Genomic DNA, 20,309 nt, shown 5'->3' with positions numbered 1-20,309 from the left:
CATATTTTCAAAATTTGCCTATTTAACAGGAAAAGTAATGTTGTTACTGGAACTATACATATAGTTATGAACAGTAAAATATACCATAAGTGCATAAATTTAGGATTATTAAAATGTGTGTTTACTCTTAAAATTGGATCCATTCCCTAAAAGTAACTGTGCTAAATCGATCGTTTAAAAAAACAATTGGTATTCATCCTAACTGCCACCATTCTTAGTTAATATTTGATACATTAATAGCTTAATAATCTGAATTTCATTTACAGAAGAGAAGTTTGTTTTAAATTCGTACACTATAAGATGCATATTCTTTTAAGTTTAGGAGAAAATGGAAAACGAAGTGTCAAGAAAATCGTTATGTACCATATCTGGATTTCAATGTTAGAAACCATAGCTCTGTAGGGATAATTTCTTCAAGTAAGGCTTTATTAAGTATGGGAAAGACATTTAGCTAGGTACAGAAAGAAAAAGAGGCTAATAACGATAGATTTAGATATGTAGATAAAATCAATTATGTCAAAGGTATCTTGGAATGGAGTCTGACTTTCAAAAATACACTTTCGTTTCTGTGGTTAGTTTATCATTTCATTTAAAACATTTACTCACTAATTATACTGAAATCATTTATTCACAAAAAGTTACTCGTGCATATATTGGTATAGTCTTGCTATTACAGCTTTATATGTTACAATTACGGTTAAGTTAACAAAAATGTTAAAACGACTAAGAAACTTTCCATACACGAACTTATTCTGCTGGATACCCAGAAAAACACCCATAAATAACTTCCTTAAATTTGCTGTAAGCGTTAGTCATGTCAGGCTTTGTAGAAAATTTTTTATTGCAAATTTCTACTTTCAGAAAATTACTCGTAATTATCCTTCAATTTTCACTCTGAAGACCTATCTTGATAAGAAATTTTTAAAGCTTATTGATGATTGTAAGCGATAACGCTGAATCGTTGAATATAGCCAACATTCATAGGTCAGACTTACATTTAAATGCATCAAAGATAAAGATTACAGTACTGAATACTAAAAAAGAGCCTGTCAAATTATAATCATTCTCTTCCAAATTTCAAATGAAATCATTTGTGAGTTTAACAATGCCATTTTTCCAAGCACTGCCTGAATTGGTATAGTAATCAATTCAAATGTTTCATTTACTTCAAATGATGCTATAGTCTCACTGATCATCTATAAGTAGCGTTATAAAGTTTAATAATATTTTAAATTTATTGTTTGTAATTATTCAAAGTGTTATAGTTTATTAAAATATCTTGCAACATAATAGTATCTATAAATATTTTATCATGTTTATCTACATATAGTAGCATCGTGTATCAGTGTAATGAATAAATAATGGAATTCATTTCCATTTCATGTTATTAGAATTAGCAGAAGGAAGTATTGTTATGAAAATGAAGTATTACTATCAAGATAAGAATAATCTTTGTCATCTTTTGAATGTTGTGAAAGAAAAAGCGATACATTGAATCAAACACTCGGTGTTGATCAAAGTATGTACTTACCTTTATATGATTACATGTGACACAAATTCTGGAACAAAAGAACAAATACCCTTTTTTGCTCACTTGTAGCTAGCTACTCAGCGTTGACAAGAATTACAAGTAGAATACTGTCGGTCTGCAGTTTGGCTTCCCTTACAACACAGAGGCTAGGTAAGATGTCGATTAGATATTAAAGTAAAAGTCGAACCACTGATTGCGTAGCAAGTGTCTCAGGGCTCTTCTGTTGGGAATCGAACCTGGGACCCTGTGCATCAAAGCCACGAACTAGCGAGTTGACCAGCGGGGAGATCTACCAGAAGAATTGTATGTAGATTGATTTCCGTGTTCCATGTTAAGTGTAGGGTCATTCTACTGAAAAATTGATACTGATAAATTATGCTAACCTTTAAATATACATTTCAATGAGTTCTGCAACGACCAGAGTATTTTGGTTGTTGAAATATTCTCTCTCATTACTTTTTGCCACATCTCTCCTTTCTCAAAAAGATATTTGTCTTTTTAAGAGGAATATTCCGAATCGAAAGAATACCAACGTTCACTTTCCATACTGAAGATCTTCACATATCCTCTGTCCCGTTGGTTGTTATAGTGTGCGTCGTCCACAAAAGGAGCCAAAGCTGGATTGTCGCTTAAAATAGAGTTCCGGGAGATCTAGTGAACAGCATCGATGCTACAAAGTAGTTGTCTTGTCCACTCCACACCAGAAATAATTTGAACCAAGCAACAACAAAAGAAATGGAAAAACATAAGATGGTCAGAGATAAAGGACTGGATTTCAAGATAAGGAGTTTAGAGAAAGAATGCTGTGACGTGCTTTTTTTTTTTTTTTTTACAGATGGATAAGTTTTGGAAAATTATCTCACCGAAATTATTATGGATCCCTATAAATTATTAAATCTGAAATAAAACTTGTTAGCACAAAAAATAGAGAACATATACTTCAATACCTTCATGCCAATCAGATTTGTTTAAATATTTGAAAGTATTGCGCAATATACAAAGCAACTTTCATCAAGAAGAACAACATACTTTCGTTATATTGTGAAATATTTGGTTATCATTACAATTATCTTAGCTTACACAATTTTGGGAAGTTATCGGATGAATACGACGACAGAAATATAAGACAAAAAAGTTCATTTGAAACATCTTACTTCATCCATTATTCCATTAACAATATTGAAATACGTTCTGTGCTTATATAGAAAACACCAGAAATTAAATGTTGACAACTTGGATATTTCAGGAAAATTTTCCTTTCTAAGAAAATATCAGTAATCACGTAACAATTCCTCGGCAATCATAAAATTCTTTGAATTCATGTATAGAAATGTTAAAAATTGAAAGATCTATTAATTTCTGAAAATTTGAAGATCTGAAAATTTTCATAGCTCAGACAATTTTCAGTACTATGTAGGAACAAGTTAAACAATTTTTCATGAATTGCAGTATTTTCTGTCTTATATGGAAAAATTAAAGAACATTTTATGAGTCGGAAATTTTTCATTTTGAAGAAAAAAGTAAAAACTTTTTGTGAATCGGAGTTTTATTGGTCTGTAGAAACAAGCGAAAGGAATTTTCATAGATCGGAAAAGTTTCATCACGATGTAGAAACAAGTGGAAAACACTTTTTGTAAGCCAGACAATTTTTGATATTATGTATAGTGATGTTTGGTGGAAAATTTTCCATTATATTTAACTGCACATCAGTGATAAAAATTTTCCGATTCATAAAAACATACTTCACTTATTCCTACATCGTTGTTTTGGCGTGATGTGAGGTGGAAAATTTTCTTCTATATTTTCCCGGAAAATTTTCCGTACTTAACAAATATCAGTAATCAAGCAACAATTCCTCAGTAATCACAAAGTTAATTGAATCCATGTGTAGAAATGTTAAAAAGAGAAAAATCGTTTAAGGAATCTGAAAATTGTCATGATTCAATTTTAGCACTATGTAGGAACAAGTGAAACAATTTTTCACGAATCGACAAATTGTCTATCCTGTACAATGATGAAACTTTTTCGGAAAATTTTGGAAGGGAAACTTTTCCGATTCATAAAAACATACTCCACTTATTCCTACATCGTTGTTTAGCCGTAAAATTTATTGGTAATAAATATTGTCTTAAAAAGTTTCATGAAGTGAAAATCTAACGATTCTTCATTTCAAGAATGTTACAAAATCTTCAATGCGTTCTGCCCTCAGAATCCATTTTTGATCTTACAATATTAGATTTCGTCAGTTTAATACGCTTAAGACGGTTTTCTCATAGCTTTACTACTTTTATAGATTTACATACTGCAATATGTATAAATACGTAGATATAATATAAAGTGCGTACTGCAAACTTTTGACTACCCAAAATTCGAGTTTAAGTAACTCATGAAAGCAAATACTGATCATTTTTTGGAAATAAACATTTATTTATTCATATATTCATTCAGAAGAGAAAGTGAAATATAAATAATAAGGAAGCTTATTTGTGTAGTTGTTCTTCCAATAAAATAATAAAAGAAACATAAAAAGCTGCACTATTATCGTTGCGTTCTAAAAGCAACAAGTAATTTCATTTTAATTTCCAATATATATATAATATGTACTTGTTCTATCGAATCGTCATTATTTCTAATACATTTTTATGCATAATAATGGTAATTTTACAATACATATATTTGCTCTAAGATGTTGATTATACAAAATTCCAATATTGAAATTACGATTTACGAGTGTTAAACACAATAAAATCATTTTTTCTTATTTTCTGTTAGAAAAACAATCTTCATAAGGAACTTTGATGTAGTTATTTCATTATATAGACAGTCCTACATGTGAAGAACTAGTGGAATTTTCTGTTTCTGAAATTGATAAATTCACAAAGGTTTCTTTTCAATTTCTTGTTACATTTTAAATATTGGAATGGGATATTTGTTCTCTACGAACTCGATGTATGTTCCCTGCACTTTACACACACACACACACACACAGAGAGAGAGAGAGAGAGGAGAGAGAGAGAGAAACACTGTATATTCTTACTTCCCAACTTGAAATATTAGAAAATTTTCTGGTTTTCGAAAGTTAATTGGAAAAATGATAATTTGTTGCTGTCTAACTTCCCCCTACAGGAATTGCATGTGCAGTTAAATATAGTGGAAATTTTTCCACCAAACATCACTATACTATTTCCCAAAATTGTCCGGATTATGACAGTTTTCTTAATTTGTTTCTACATCGTGATGAAAACTTTCCGATTCATGAAAATTCCTTTCACTGGCTTCTACAGAGCAATAAAATTTTCCGATTCATAAAAAGTTCTTCAATTTTCCCATACAAGACAGAAAATACTGCGATTCATGAAAAATTGTTTCACTTCTTCCTACATAGTACTGAAAATTGTCTGAGCCATGAAAATTTTCAGATTCTTTAAACGATCTTTCACTTTTTAACATTTCTATACATGATTTCAATCAAGTTTTTGAATACTGAGGAACTGTTAATTGATCACTGATATTTGTTAAGAACTGAAAATTTTCCGGAATACAGAAGAAAAATTTCCACCTCACGTCACGTCTAAACAACGATGTAGGAATAAGTGGAGTATGTTTTTATGAATCGGAAAATTTTCCGGAAAATTTTCATCACTGATGGTAAGTGATGTCTATTACTTTCGATTGCAATAGAGTATCAAAAAATAGACAAAACATGCGTTTGACAGTAATGAATCCACATAAAAACTATTTGCTCTCTATTACAAATTTCCACTATGATGATCAGTCTTGAAATCGGAAATTGTTAATTTACACCACATCCACTTGAATAGAGGTTTCAGTGGGAGCAGTGAGTTAGTGGGAGCAAGACCAAATTATATATGTATTCATTACACTATATATATATAAAAAAATCAAAATTAAACTCCTTTCAACTATAATTATTAATCTTAAGAAATCTTAATTTTCATTTTCTTGTAGATTTCTAACGTAGTAAAATTCCAGATTCAACAATTTCATGCTTTCGTATTCAAGTCTATATTTACTGATGGTGGATAACATATTTTAAGACCGCAGATAGATATTATATATTCACATATCTGAACTAATATTAAAAAGGCTATATTACTATGCCCACATTCGTTCAGAAGTTCAATTCATATATTATAAACAGTGGAAGGAAAACCTTTGGTGCATTGATGATTTTGAGATCTTGAAATGCAGTAATATCAACATAATTCCTAACTGTGAATCAAACATTTTGGAATCCACTAATCATATTGTGTTTCTGTATAAATTTGAAACAATATCCTAATTGTCTTCGGGTAAATAATGCTGAATCCAATTTGTCCAGATTGGATATCTTTCCTAGCACTAGGGGAATCAGAACTGTGTTTATATTACAAGCATCAGAGGATCAATTTGAATCCCTTTTTTATGATGAGCATATTTTAGTCAATTTAACTCAATACTGTTTATCATAAACATAAACATTATCATAAACTCACATAACGTTTTCTGTTTATCTGAAAACTATATATATATATATATATATATATATATATATATATATATATATATATATATATATATATTATAATACTCACTATCTGTATAAAATGGAAATTTTTACTATTTTTTTTAGAATTACATGCTATGAAGTATAATAAAGAAAACAAAGTTGCTCAGCCACTAAAAATATCGAGAATAAGGAGGTAAATAGACAATTATAATTTAAAAATAGGAACTAAAAATCTAATTCAAAACAATGAAGATAAATATCCAATGAAATTATGGAATGCATAGTGTTCAAATAATCCAGAAATATCTGATTGTTGTTTGTACGGGACATCTTATTTCTTCATCCAGCCCATCTATCATGCTTTCATAATCTCTATCGCTGAACTCTTCATTCCTGAGAGGAGAGCTCTCGACATATAATAATACAGCATTAATATCATCTTCCATTCCATTCGTCCGCACTTACATTACAACATTCACTAAACTAAACAGAGCACATTTCACTTATTTTTTATGTAGTGGTTCTAATCTATCTTCTAAGTAGTATATTTGTATACATGATTCACTAGATTGTTTCTACAAACGGAACATAAGGCAAAATGAGACAGTAATTTTCCATGTACTGTTGTGAGTCAATCCCAGTCACGAAGACTTATTAGAAATTTGTTTCCTTAAACGCCTCAAAATTTCTGCACCATACGTATGAACAGTTCGAAGTACGATGGGTAAAAATGCCTCCATGATGTTCCTATTTAAAATTATAATTATATGTATATATATATATATATATATATATATATATATATATATATATATATGCTTAACCGTGTAGGTGAACAATAAGCTCAGCATAACCATTCCTAAAATAATAAAATATAATGTGCTTGGTGGCAAAAGAAATATGCAGAAATTTCGAAATTCCTTTTGATACTTCCAAATGAATGAAATTTGACTATTGTCTCAAACTTAAGAAACTCATGTCACATTTAAATATGCGCTACTTATAAGAAATAGGTATGTAGCAACCGTATTTCAAAACTTAATTGAATCAGTCATTGCAGAAAGGGCACATGTGACATTGGTCGAAATTGTGATAACATTAGATTTATTATCTACATAGGTAGGCCCATTATTTGCCACAAAGGGATCTCAGGTATCTTCTTCTGAAGGCAGTTATTTTGAATATTAAAAACGACGTTCAGTGCAAAAAGGGCATATGTGTAACACATGTGCCCTTTTTGCACTGGACGCTGCACTGGACGCAGTTTGTAATACACACTACTACTGAAGAAAACTCATATTGAACGCGTTGTAGACAGCCATTTGTGACACTTTTCCCGCTAAAATGCGTCTTTATGATTAGATACCAAGTACAGTACAGTTCGTTGTAACAGTTATATCGTTCGTTCGTCGTGGGTGTTGGCGTATTGTTGAACGTGTTTATCTTGTGTTGTAATTGGTAGTGCTGACTTTGCCATGTCTGCAAGTAGTGACGATAATTCTCTACAGACCATGAAACGAAAAGGAATTCGGCATATTGAGAACTACCAGAGAAATATCATGAAACAAGCTAAAATTAAAGGATTGTCAGATTCATCATATTCTCACAAATATGTTCCAGCTGTAAAAGCAGGTGATAATTGGCGGTGTAGATTAAAAGGTTTTTCAAAAATTACCGAAAGTAAACGATGTAGTATACTGGCATATTCAGTGGAAACAAAAGATTCTCAGGATATCTATCTCAATGATCAGATATTCCGAGTTTTAAAAAATCAATTGCAGCGGTGGCCGAGAAATCTGGAAGCTGCACAGCAACTCATGAATGATGACAGTGGGGATGAAACGGAATGAAGAAAAACACTGATAACCAAAATAACGTGATTGTTATCATATTATGAATCAAACGAGTTTTGTTTATTTTATTCGCTGTGTATTTCGAGTATATTCTTTTGACTTTCTTCACGTGACATTATTATCATGTTTACTCAGTCAACTTGTAATGTTTTCTATTGTAAATTAGATGAGTAATGAACCCATGTAAAACAACAACCTCTGCGTTTGTTATTAATAATAACCTACAGTATTGTTGGTCTTACAATAACTTAGATTGGTCACTGTATTTTAGATTGGTCACTGTAGTGATCTTTAAAGGCGTTTATACGTTAAAGATTTAATAGAGTACCTTCTCTCAAACCTCAACTAAATTGCCGTAGGTTTTGTTAAGTTAGTCTTTATTTATTTTTCAAAGCAATTCTCGCAACAGGATATTCTTCATAGATCATATAATATTCGTAGATTGCTAACTAATAATAGCTTCTTGCTTCACTCTCAGTTCAGTCAGTGTAGAAAGGGCATATGTGAAAAATTTTAAACTTGTCTATTAAGAAAATGAATAACGATCGAAAACTATTGTTTCTCACAAAATATTATCATGCATTTTGGTAACAGCACACATGTACGAACTAAACGGTTTTTTTGCCTTTTTCTCGAAAACATGATGTTGTAACATGTGCCCTTCCTGCAATGACCGATTCAAATAAAGGTTTATTTTTGTGCCTTATCATCAGTACAAGCGCTCCAGGACTAATATTTGCTTTGCAATTACACGTCTAATTTTACACTTCCACGTGCCACATTTTCTCCCTTACCAGGTGACCATATTTTGGGAGTTTCAATCTCTGTCATCAGAATGGAACAAATATTTCTTTTTGTTTCAATACGATATTCTCTTTTTTCCTTACCTTAATTGAACCACTGATTGGAAAAAGGGAATAAGTACAATTTTTTGCGATTTTAACCTGAGATAGCAGATGTGTTCCTTCGAGATAGTTACATCGTTGAGTAGAAAATAGGAGTGTTTGGGCAACTCTATATGACTAATGTAGAAAACAAAATATCTCGCTGATTAGAAAAAGGGAATAACTACGTTTCTTATTTCCTTCTTCCAATCACTATAGGATACCACCACAACTGTGAGACTGTGTGTATGTAGACAACCATTAGAGCCCTCTGCTGACGTTACGATACTTCGCATTGTCTTCGCATTGCACAATCTATAGAGAAATATTTGGCCCAATCAGTTACAGATTTACGTGTTTTCAGTGATACAAGTGGTGATCATACAATACCAAAACTGGAATCATACAATGACATTAATGCTTTTCAGTCTGATCGTGTTATAACGCTTTACCACTGTACAGCAATATTTGCCTGTCAGAGGTCACAGTTTTTACCATGTGACCGAAATTTTGTTATAATCAAACGAGAACTCAAACGACACAATCGCATTTATTTACCAGCACAGTATAATCACATGATTACGAATGCAAGAAATACTGATACTAAATTTCAGGTTTACGAAGTTGTCAATGAAGAAATCTTTGATTTTAAACATTGTTGGTAACCGCTTTACAAGAAATCTTCAGGTAGGATTGTGGACAAAACAGTGAAATTCCAAGTAAGTAAATAGAGACACTGTTTATAAAGCAGAATCTCTAGGTTATGTGCAAGCTCATAAGTTTATCAATGAACTAAGAACTGATATTTTTTGATTACTCAAAAGTAATGTCACAAAAGTTTCACTGCCAACGTCAAAGGCATACGATTGGTAAGTCCCGATCAATCAGAAAAAGATAAACGATTCTTCACAAATCATCAAATGCATACCTGACCAATACAAAAAGTTTTATAGGATGATTTGTTCATGGAAAACCACTGACCAAGAAACTGCAGAAGACGAAGATGCAGACGAGTAGGACCCTATGTAAGGTCATTCTATTTTGACAACGTATTTTGCTACGTATTTTGTTCAACTGTCTATTGTACTACTTTTCTTGCTGTACGAATAACATGTGCTGTACAAAAAAAAAAAAAAAAAAAAACGAACGGTGACAATAAAAGTGTTAGAAGCCTAACATGCGTGATAGTTCGGATACACACTGTATATATTCAAGATTAACATACAACATTGTATTCAGCATGTATATTTTCATAGCTTTCTATCATAAACTGCACATTACATGCCCTACACACAATTACAATTGCGTCCAACTCTAATTGATTGGAAAAAGGGAGTATTTTTTCCATTTTTAAGCTTATTTAACCAATTGCAGTGCTGCAATACAAGATTCTCCTTTTTGTCTTAGTGTTTGTTAGTTCTTTTGCTACAAGTAATCAATTATACACTTTTTGCAACAAGTACAAACAAAGCCTCGGGAAGGTTTTTTAGCGTTTTTGAAAACTTAGGTCTGATGCACTTATTCCCTTTTTCCAATCAGTGATTCAATTCTCATGAGTGAATTTAGATTTTTCTCCTTTCTTCTTATTAGTGGACATAATTTTTCTTCGTTGTTCTAGTATTTCGGTTATTACGCAGTTCTTTCCATCTCCGCATTTATTTCTAAAATAAAAATTGGGTTTTAGTCCTTCTTTATTTGTTTGTAGTTTCTTTTTACTTCGGATCAAAGGTAAGATAATATTGTATGTATATACATATTCCGATTTAGAAAGTATTCAGCTAACACTGAAATTTTTGGAAAGAGCTTCACTACGATGCATTCGATCGCACATCCTGGTATTAAAATAATAATAACTTATTAGAACTTTTTACAATATCTGATGAATATGATATAGTTGATAATATTTCAAAATTTCCAACAAAAAATTAATAAATCACTTTCTGAATATACACTTGATGCCCCATAACATCTAGTAATAAGGAAATAGGGTAGCAACAGACATACAATAGTATGTATTCAATATCGGTAACATATTCGAGTAAGTTCGCTTATAGTAAGATGTTTCGTCATTTTCTAGTTTCACTTGTTACACTTGTTTTCAATCAAAAATGTCCTAACACGCCTTTTGAACTTCCAAAGTGCTAATGTACATCTGATGGTTGCCTTCAATTTCCAAACTACCTGTTTTGCACGAATAGTTCTAACAGCAAACGGAATGAGTTCTAATAGGAAACCGATAATTGATGCAAGTACGCCAACTCCCAACAGAACAAACGCTCCTAGTATATGATCCACTTTTAATGGTCTACAGCTAGAAGGATAATTATCCGTTTCATACAGAGGTATTAAAAACTTTCTTGGTCTTAATTCTTCAATAACGATTCGCTCCCAGGTTTCAATAATACCGCAATCTCTTAACCACTGAAGGATTTGGTTAAATTTATTAACCAAAGGACATGCCTTAGGCATCATCAATGCAATGTTAAAAGATATTGCATCTTCTTCCATCAAGTGTTGACGAACAATAGTATCTTCTTCCAGGTAATCTGCACCACATATGTTACCAGAGAGTGTACGTTCAACAAGAATAGAAATATCGCCAGTTTTAGCCAAATCATTAAGGATTTTTCCGTTTTCATTATAAAGAACACGTTTCGTTATCTTTTGGATATTCACATCAACTGCATCTAAAAGGAATTCTAGCCAACTAGGATCAACAATTCCCCACTTTAATCCAGATTCCGCCAATTCCTCAAAGTTATTTATAGTAGCTGCTGGCGGAGGAATTGTTAAGTAAGATACCAGATTACAGCTGTAGTTTGTTGATAACAACATTGAAGTAAATAGCGTCCAAATTAGCAGATGTCTTATTGACGGATGGCGTGGATTAACAACACCAATAAATGAAATTAGACTAATTAAATGGAAAAATGATAAACCGTACATATAATAACGACTTTTACGTATATTTGGAAAAAGTCTGTGATGAATTCGTGCAAATGTCAAAAGAAGTAGAGAGCCTATGATGATAAAATTGCCCATTGCTATCCAAGCATATAATTGAAATGGTCTAAATACTGACCACAACGAAATTGACGATATTTGCTTTGGGGTCAGAAATGTAATAGCAGATCGTAAGTAAGGCACAGTAAACTCCCCTAAATTATAATAGAGTGCACTAACATACTGACCAGGTATACCAGCCACGAACTCTGCACTAACTACAGAACCAGCCAATCCAGTGATTGTTCCATTGTCCAAAACAACTCCAAATCCACCTTTAACAACGTCTGGTTTCCAAACAAAATTTAATTTTCGTGAAATTTCCGTTACTACTCTATACTCAGTTCCGTCATGAGTGTTTTCACCAGGAATTGAATAAGGACTATATTCGATCATGCTAAGCTTTAAAATATTTCCTTTCAAATTGTTTAACTTATCAGGATATATGTTCGAACCACCAAGAAATCTTCTTTTAATCCACATTGCTACTGGTTTGAAGCCTCTTGGGTGTAAATTGTAACCGATTTGGTGAGTTACAAGCCTGTAAGATTCAGTTGAGAAATTTGAAGTTGGTTTCACAATCACGGTATTTGGAGAATACCTGAGAAAATTCTCATCAATGTTTTTGTCGTATGTATACTCATTACCGTCAAGAAGTAAAAGAAAGTTCTTCTCAACTCTATTTGTTGTTCGTTGAAGTACTCTGTAAATGGATTCGGTCACCGTGTTAACATAGCGAGATCTAATAATGTAACCTGTACATTGAAGATTCATCACAGTAAGAAGCAGCGTTTCGTAATCACGTTGTTTTGTAACAACATCTCTTTGTATAATGACAATTGGAATGTGTGTCTTACGACAAATATGACCGCTGACGGATTCTAATTGCCCTAGTGAGTCCTGGATTAAAGTAACACACTTTGTTTCACTAAAGTACTTGTCTATCACAGTATAAATTAAAGATTCCAAACTGCTAGCTGGCTTATTAATAACTTCTAGTTTAGAGGAGATAGTTTCAATGCGTCTTGCCAAACAAAGCAGCGTTGATAGCATCAATATCAACATCATTTCTTCCCAGCACACATTTGATCTGTAAAGATGATAGTATAAGAATATTAGAGTTGGCACAACAGATAAATAACAATCACAGTACTCTTGACAAATTTTAATACCTAGTGTATTCTAACTGGTTTCTGGAATCTTTTAGTTAAAATTTACTGTTTCTTTTCAGTAACATAACCATTTGAATGAGACTTGGGACCTATAGTTACACCTGGGATTCGACCAACATATACTCCCATCAGGAGTCGAACTTGGGACAACACAAATCACGTTGCCATGAAAGAACTCTAAAGTGATTTCCAAAAATTGTCTTCAAGGAAATATACGGACAAAGGAAGGGAGAAGAAAGTAGTGAATAAGAATCTGTACAAACTTCTACATATAGGTTCCCTCCATGGTAGAGTGTAGCTAGGCCACACGCCTTTGATGCACGGATTTGAGAGTTCGATTCCCGATGGGAGAGCCTATATTATAGGTTTATGTTTCATTTAGGTTTGATGCTGAAAAGGAATGCTCAACTCGAACCAACTAACTAAACTCTACATATTATCGGCATCATATATATTTCAAATTGTTATATTCAGACATCTAAGATAATCAAAAAACAAGCCACATGGAAAATGAGCAAATAATTTACAACTTACACTAAATAAGTCTCTGAGCAATGTTCTTGAGTAGGACAAGAAGATGTTGGAAGGATAATTTGAGGCAGTTTGGGTTCAATTTCAGCTAATTATATACAGCAAGATTTTGCTGAACTCTGAAAATTGACAACAGATGGCAGTGCGATTTTCTTGAACAAGCGTTGAAAACAAAGAAGCAAAATGTTTTTCATTTGCCTAAAAAGTATGAACTCAACGATTGAGCAAAGTAAGTTTTTGTCAAATCTGGCGAATAAGTCTCTTTTTATTTAGCAACTCACAAAAGAACTCCAAGCCAAGGGAACTACTGTCACTCAAGCAAGTTATGATGCAGACAGGCTCAACATGCACATTGATGAGCCATCAAATTGAGTAGCAGCGTCAATAATAAGCCTATTGTTGTAGTAGCAGATGCTGACTTTTGATCCTGCTGACATCACTTACACCCGATGCGATACTATCTACCTTTCGAATCCAAGACAAGGCAAAGTTTCTAATAATATGTTTTCTTTTATTGATGCGCAACACTAATTTAAAAGTATCAAAGATCAATTTCTTTGTTTACATGCAACAAGTACCTGTGACACCAAATCATCTTTGTTCATGCAAGGAAAGAAGAAAATCTTCCGAATTCTGAGAACTAACCCTGAACTTCAAAATGCAGTTTCAATTTTCAATGATACATCAGCACAAGCATCTACTTTACTGGCTGAGGGATGTTTTTTTTTCTTCGAGTATACGGGGCTACACAGGCAGAGACTTCTTTCTTTAAATACCTTTAAAAACACTAAATTCTGTCAACTCGTTTCTAAAGCCAAAACTGAACTTATCTAGTCTTCCCCCAACAACAGAGGCTACCCAACAACACCTATTCAGAGTATTTCATCAACTGCAACTGTGGAAAAGCAATGTGTTACCAGCAGAAAAATGGGGTTGGCAGAAAGAAGATGTAATTTCTTTGGTTCCAGTCGCCATGCTTCAACTACACGATCCCGAAAATCTCTTGAAGCTAATAGCATGTAAATGTGAAAAGGGTTTCTAATTAGGTTGCAGATGCATAAATGCAGATCATCAATCTTGTATTGCATGCTGTCAAGGTAGAGGATTGGGATGCAACAACCCACCACCTAACATGTCAACTGAAAAAGAAATCATGGGTGATCAAGTTGATGAACAACTCTTTGGTGATGAAGATAAAAACATAAGAGAACCTGAAAATGTAGAGCTGTGCACTTCTGTTAGCAGCATTTCGAAAGTCACAGACAGAATGTTTGACGGAAAATTGACAAGAGAGGATTGCAAACAGCCAGCACATTCAGATAGAGATAGAATGGAATATGAATAAGGTATGTTACATGAAATTACCCTTCCTGAGTTTGATCCTGACAACTCACTAAGAATGGTAAGCAAATTGTTTGTAGTTTCTTCTAAATTTATCTCATAATTTTGAAGATTGACTAAAGGTTTAACGTAATACTCTGTTAGTAAAGAAGTTTTTAAGATTAACCCTTTGGTGATCCCATGGTACAATCTGTACCATACGGGGTGTTTCATGGTACATTGCGTTATAACTCTCCTATTTGAGCTTTTTCGTCCGGGATTTTTTTTTCTAGACCAGAGGCATTGTAGAAGACATTACGTATGGTTTCACACCTTCCTGCGGCGAGACATAGGAGGTGATGACGTCATAATTCTAAAATATATATTTTCGTGTAATATTTTTTTTTGGGGGGGGGGTATGTAAAGTATTTTTGGCAGGCTTATTTTCGCACGTGGAAGATTGAAATTTTGCACAAATATTCAGTCCACCGAGTAGTATTTACCAGATTTTTTCATATTTCTCCGTTAAAACAGGGGGGAACCAGAGGGGCTAAAAGTTGAAAGAAGGGATATTTTTACCCAAAAAATCCCGTTTTTCCTCATTTTCCCGCCTTAGATACATGATGGAGACATGTGAGTCATTCCGTCTGAAAGGCAGTTCCATTCTGAAGAGAATGATGTGCGACAAATGGCCCTACGGTAATTAGGGAAGTGTCAGGGAATTTTTATTAAAATATACTTCTGTATAGGGGAATTTTGGACATTTTCGGTATTATTTTTTTGCGGGCTAATTTTTGCATCTAGAAGATTGAAGTTGTGCAAGAACATTCAGTCCACCGAGTCGTATTTACCAGATTTTTTTTTTCAGATTTCTGCGTTAAAACAGGGACTACAAAGGGGCTAAACATTGAAAAAGGGAAATTTTTACCAAAAATCCCCTTCACGGGATTTTTCCGCCTTAGATACATGATGGGGACAAGTTAATGGTACCGCCTGAAAGGCAGTTCTATTTTGAAGAGAATGATAGGCGAAACATGACCCTAGGGTTATTAGGTATGTCTAGGGGAATGTTTAAAAATTTCCCTCTGTATACGGGAATATGGGACATTGTCGGTATATTTTTTTTTGGCGGGCCTACTTTTGCACCTGGAAAATTGGAATTGTACATAAACATTCAACCCACCGAGTAGTATTTACCAGATTTTTTTTCAGATCTCTGCGATAAAACTGGGGGGTCCAGGGAAGCTAAAAGTTGAAAAAAAGGATATTTTTACCTCAAAAATCCAGTTTTTCCTCATTTTCCCGCCTTAGGTACACGATGGAAAACGTGAGTCATACCGCCTGAAAGGCAGTTCTATTCTGAAGAGAATGATGGGCGAAACATGACCCTAGGGTAATTAGGGATGTCTCAGGAATTTTTTTACCTGATATCATGGTGTTTTACGGTAATTTGGGGCATGGTGGGAATTCCTGATAAAATTTCTCTCGTCCTTGGTATTCAGAATAGAAATTTGAAATTTGGCACACACATTCAGTATACCAAGTACTATTTATCAGATTTTTTTAGATGGCTACGTTCACACCGGGCCGCTCCAGAGGGGCCCAAAGTGCGAGGAAAAAATTTCCCTCCAAAATTTTCCTTTTGACATAATTTTTCCCGCTCCTGGTATATGGTATGAGCATGCAAGTGGTAGCGTTTGAAAGCCAGCTCTATTCTGAAGAGAATGAGGTATGAACCATGATCCTAGGATAAACAGTGATGATGCAGTAGTTGCTTGACTGAAAGTCTAAAAAATAGCCCAAAAACCCCAGATCCGGAAAGTGATAATTATATAAAAATATAAAATTAGAAAACCAAAATAGAAAAAACAAGAGAAAAGCTAAAATAGGAAAATGCTCCCGGAAAAATTAAATTAGAAACTGGTGGTTTCAGGGCAATAGTTCCCAACAACTTTTGGTGGACCACCATGAATGGCACTCCAAGAGACCTAAAAAATCATAATTAAAATTCCAATTCTAAAAAGACACAGACTGAATGTGTCCTGTCACCAATTAAATACGTTAAGACAAAGTACGGTTAGATATTTTAAAAAATGAAATTATGATGTTTCCTGAAGGCTGGTTTAATATAAAATTATTTTCCCAAACATAAATTGCATATCCTACAGTGAATGTCCACTGACCTTAAAGGGCCCGGAAACCATCTGTTAGAAACAATTGCTTTAGAGAATTCCAATCTTCTTCAATTTGTTGGAAATTTGATGCTCTACAAGAAAGGTCCAATAATATTTTTGCATAGTTTTAGCACAAAGAAACGAAATTGTAAAGAAATAATGACCGAAAACAGTATTTTCAAGATGGCGGCGATTTCCCAGTATTCCCATCATTGACATCAATTGAACTTTACAGTATTGTTTCTAATGCTATTCTGAACGTGTGTACAGAAAATCAACTTCTTCCGAATTTGTTCCACTGATGAAGCTAATTTGCCTAGGCTAAATAATAATTCTGCTACGATAGTTTGTTTGCTTGTTTGCGCTATTAGCAACATTATTTAATGATAAAATATTAAATATATTATTCTTGGAATTTAACGTAATTGCGTACTTTATTCATAAACAAAATCTATTTAACGTAATAGATTTCAACATATTTAATAATTAAAACTTGATTTCTCTGTGGAATTTGAGTTTTGAGTTTTACGTCGCACGATTATGCCGGTTAGGCTAAAAGAGACGGTGATGATGAGTAATGAATGAAATGGTGGAATGAAGAAAGTGGGAGGAAACGGGAGAACCCAAAGAAACCCACGCACACGGTGTTTGTCCACCACAAAATTCACTTGGCGGGGGTCATTGTGAAATTGTATAATTGTTTCCACATTCCAGCTAATCAATTTTAATACTAATTTACAAAGAGGAGAAAATTATTAATTAAAAAATATAACAGATAATCTATTTTGACAGCTGCTGTTAGAGTGTAGGGTCAAAATTAATGAACACGTCTCATTGATTTTGTTTCCAAATATCTGAGATGAGGCATAATTCCCAGCGTTCCATCGCCAAGAATCAAACATTCTTTCTATCCAATCCGTTGACTTTCAGGGATTACCCGCTAGTAAGTTAATTACTCCTATAGGAGATGTCGTACAAACTTGGAAGCATTTAATAATTGTTCCCTGAGGTCGTTAACTTGGACTCGTATCTTGTACGATCAATATTCTATATATATATATAAACATCAGCTTTGAATATACTTTCCTCGCCTAAATGAACGTTATCGTGGAATCGTGGTTAGGTTTTGCTAATAAGTTATCGTAATTTATTTTCGATTACTGAGTAAAGTTAAATTAGCATTGTTTTCGAGAGTTTAATGAATATTAAAGATTCTTACTTACTTATAGAAGTAATGGGGGCCACAAACCACAGGCTTTGCCCTTTTAATGCAGAAACAATGTGTGTGTGAAGAATAGTGGAATTAGTTATTGAGTTAGAGTGACCAGATGACCCATTTTCAACGAGGTTGTACCTTTTTTTAAAGGGGGCACAGTGACTCAGAGTATAGTGCTTACCTCTGGTAAGTGGGGCTCCTGGCTCGATCCCCGTCCAAGTAAATTTGTGGTGAACATCATGTCCATGAGTTTTCTCAGGGTACTCCCGTTTTCTCCCACTTTCCCATTCCATCAATTCTTCCATCATTCACTTGCTTTATTAATCATCTCCCTTCGTCTAAAGAGTATAATCGTGAGACGTTAAACTAAAATATTTCATTTCATATCATTTTTTGTCCTTTTTCTGGAATCGTCCAGTATCCTTTGAAAAATGCAAACTGGTCGTAAAATGCCCCTGTTTTTTTTTTTTTTTTTTTTTTTTTTTTTTAACAGGTTGACTGCCAAGGTGATTTGAAGGTACTGGTCCCAGGAGGTCATACATTTCTCCGTATCTTTTGCTCGAATCTGGATAGTTATGTCACGTTTTTGTCGCGATATTTTGCTCCTCCCAAAAATGTACCAATGGGAGCACAATATGTCATCCTCATGATCTCACTATAATTTGTGAGAATGAGCACCATATATGATGCTCAAGAACCTGCATGGGTTAGTAATTTGTGATATCAAGCATGAGCATCATATATGGTGCTCATGGCCCCACAGAAAAATAAGGTGAGCACCACATATGATACTCTTGGCAGTCAACCTGTTAATGTTACGTTCTTTTACTAGTTCTAGTTACGTAGCACTATTTTACATGTATAATATTTGGTGTTAAACTGGTTTCATCGTTTCTTTTTTTGTTACAAAAAAAGAGTGAGAAAGATTAATCCTTCTACAAGAAATTCAATTACCGAAAAATAGGACAGTGAAGAGACAATCAATGGCCTTAATCCTGGTTTCTGTTAAATGTTAAAAAGTAATTTAAAAATTTAAATAAAAATTAAAATTAAAAAAAGTCTGCTTACTTTGAAAACCTAGAGACTTCTTCCTCACTGACTTGAATTTCAATATAACAATGACGAAAACCTAGCTAGATTGTCACAGTTTGCCAAGTGCTCTTTTCTTAATTTTCTAAATCTGGTCACATAACGGTAGGCATTCCTACACTTAATGTTGTCTGTAAATGATTGCACCGTACAAAGAACTTGTTGCGCACTGCGAATTTTCGAAATACACTGAACTCTAGCCATAAGACACTGTGAACGGGGTTACGCTTGGCAACAATGTAGGAAAAATGAATGACGTCTATATCGCGATCCTGTTGGTGACATCACAAGTCATCACTTATATATAGGACAAAGTAAACGTCAAATGCTGTCGGCCCTTGTTGCAGAATAAGCTAGCGCAACATGGTAGTAAGGAAAATCGTTTTTGGCGTGGGTTCAAACCCTGCCTAAGGAAACTTTAAAAAAAGAAAATTATAACACTTCTTTTGTTAAAATAAGATTAAAAATAATATTTGAAAAGTGATTTAACGATTATTTTTTAAAATTGTCATTAAATTTCTTTCATTAAAATAAGAGTGCCCTTGTACTATAGATCCATAGCAAAGTAGTAGTAGTAGTAGTAGTAATAGTAGTAGTAAAAGTAGTAGTAGTAGTAATAATAGTAATAGTAAAAGTAGTAGTAGTAGTAATAATAGTTGTAGTAAAAGTAGTAGTAGTAGTAGTAATAGTAGTAGTAGTAATAGTAGTAGTAAAAGTAGTAGTAGTAGTAGTAATGGTAGTAGTAATAGTAGTAGTAGTAGGAACGAGTTAGAAGAAAATTCAGCATTCGTTTGTTTCCGTGCGATGTTGCCAAACGTAATGCCTTCTGGCTAGGGCTGAGTGTATTTCGAAAATATGCATAAAACTGTTATTTTAAAGACGCAGGAATTAATCCATATCGCCTACACAAGTAACACTGATCTACTAAAAAATAAAAAAAAGTTATATTTCTGCGTAACAAAGTAGTGATTCTGAAAGGATTTTCACTCCTGACTTCAAATCTAATTTTAGTTTTTCTGCATCAGG

General features: G+C 33.4%; 1 protein-coding gene across 1 annotated transcript; it reads right to left on the bottom strand.

The window, feature by feature from the left end:
• Positions 1-10,857: 10,857 nt before the first annotated feature.
• LOC145679066 (putative glutamate receptor) lies at positions 10,858-12,849 on the bottom strand. Its single transcript, XM_081749663.1, has one exon. The coding sequence runs from the start codon at positions 12,847-12,849 to the stop codon at positions 10,858-10,860; it is 1,992 nt and encodes a 663-aa protein (XP_081605789.1).
• Between the last annotated feature and the right edge of the window lie 7,460 nt (positions 12,850-20,309).

Source organism: Thermobia domestica, chromosome 2, assembly GCF_964235325.1.
Source record: "Thermobia domestica chromosome 2, izTheDome1.hap1.1, whole genome shotgun sequence".
NCBI classification, from domain to species: domain Eukaryota; kingdom Metazoa; phylum Arthropoda; class Insecta; order Zygentoma; family Lepismatidae; genus Thermobia; species Thermobia domestica.
Note: the sequence above shows the minus strand (reverse complement) of the source record. Positions and strands in the feature narration are given on the sequence as shown.

Excerpts from the sequence above, each read along its gene's own strand:
- LOC145679066 (XM_081749663.1), bottom strand. The coding sequence starts at position 12,849 with ATGATGTTGATATTGATGCTATCAACGCTGCTTTGTTTGGCAAGACGC.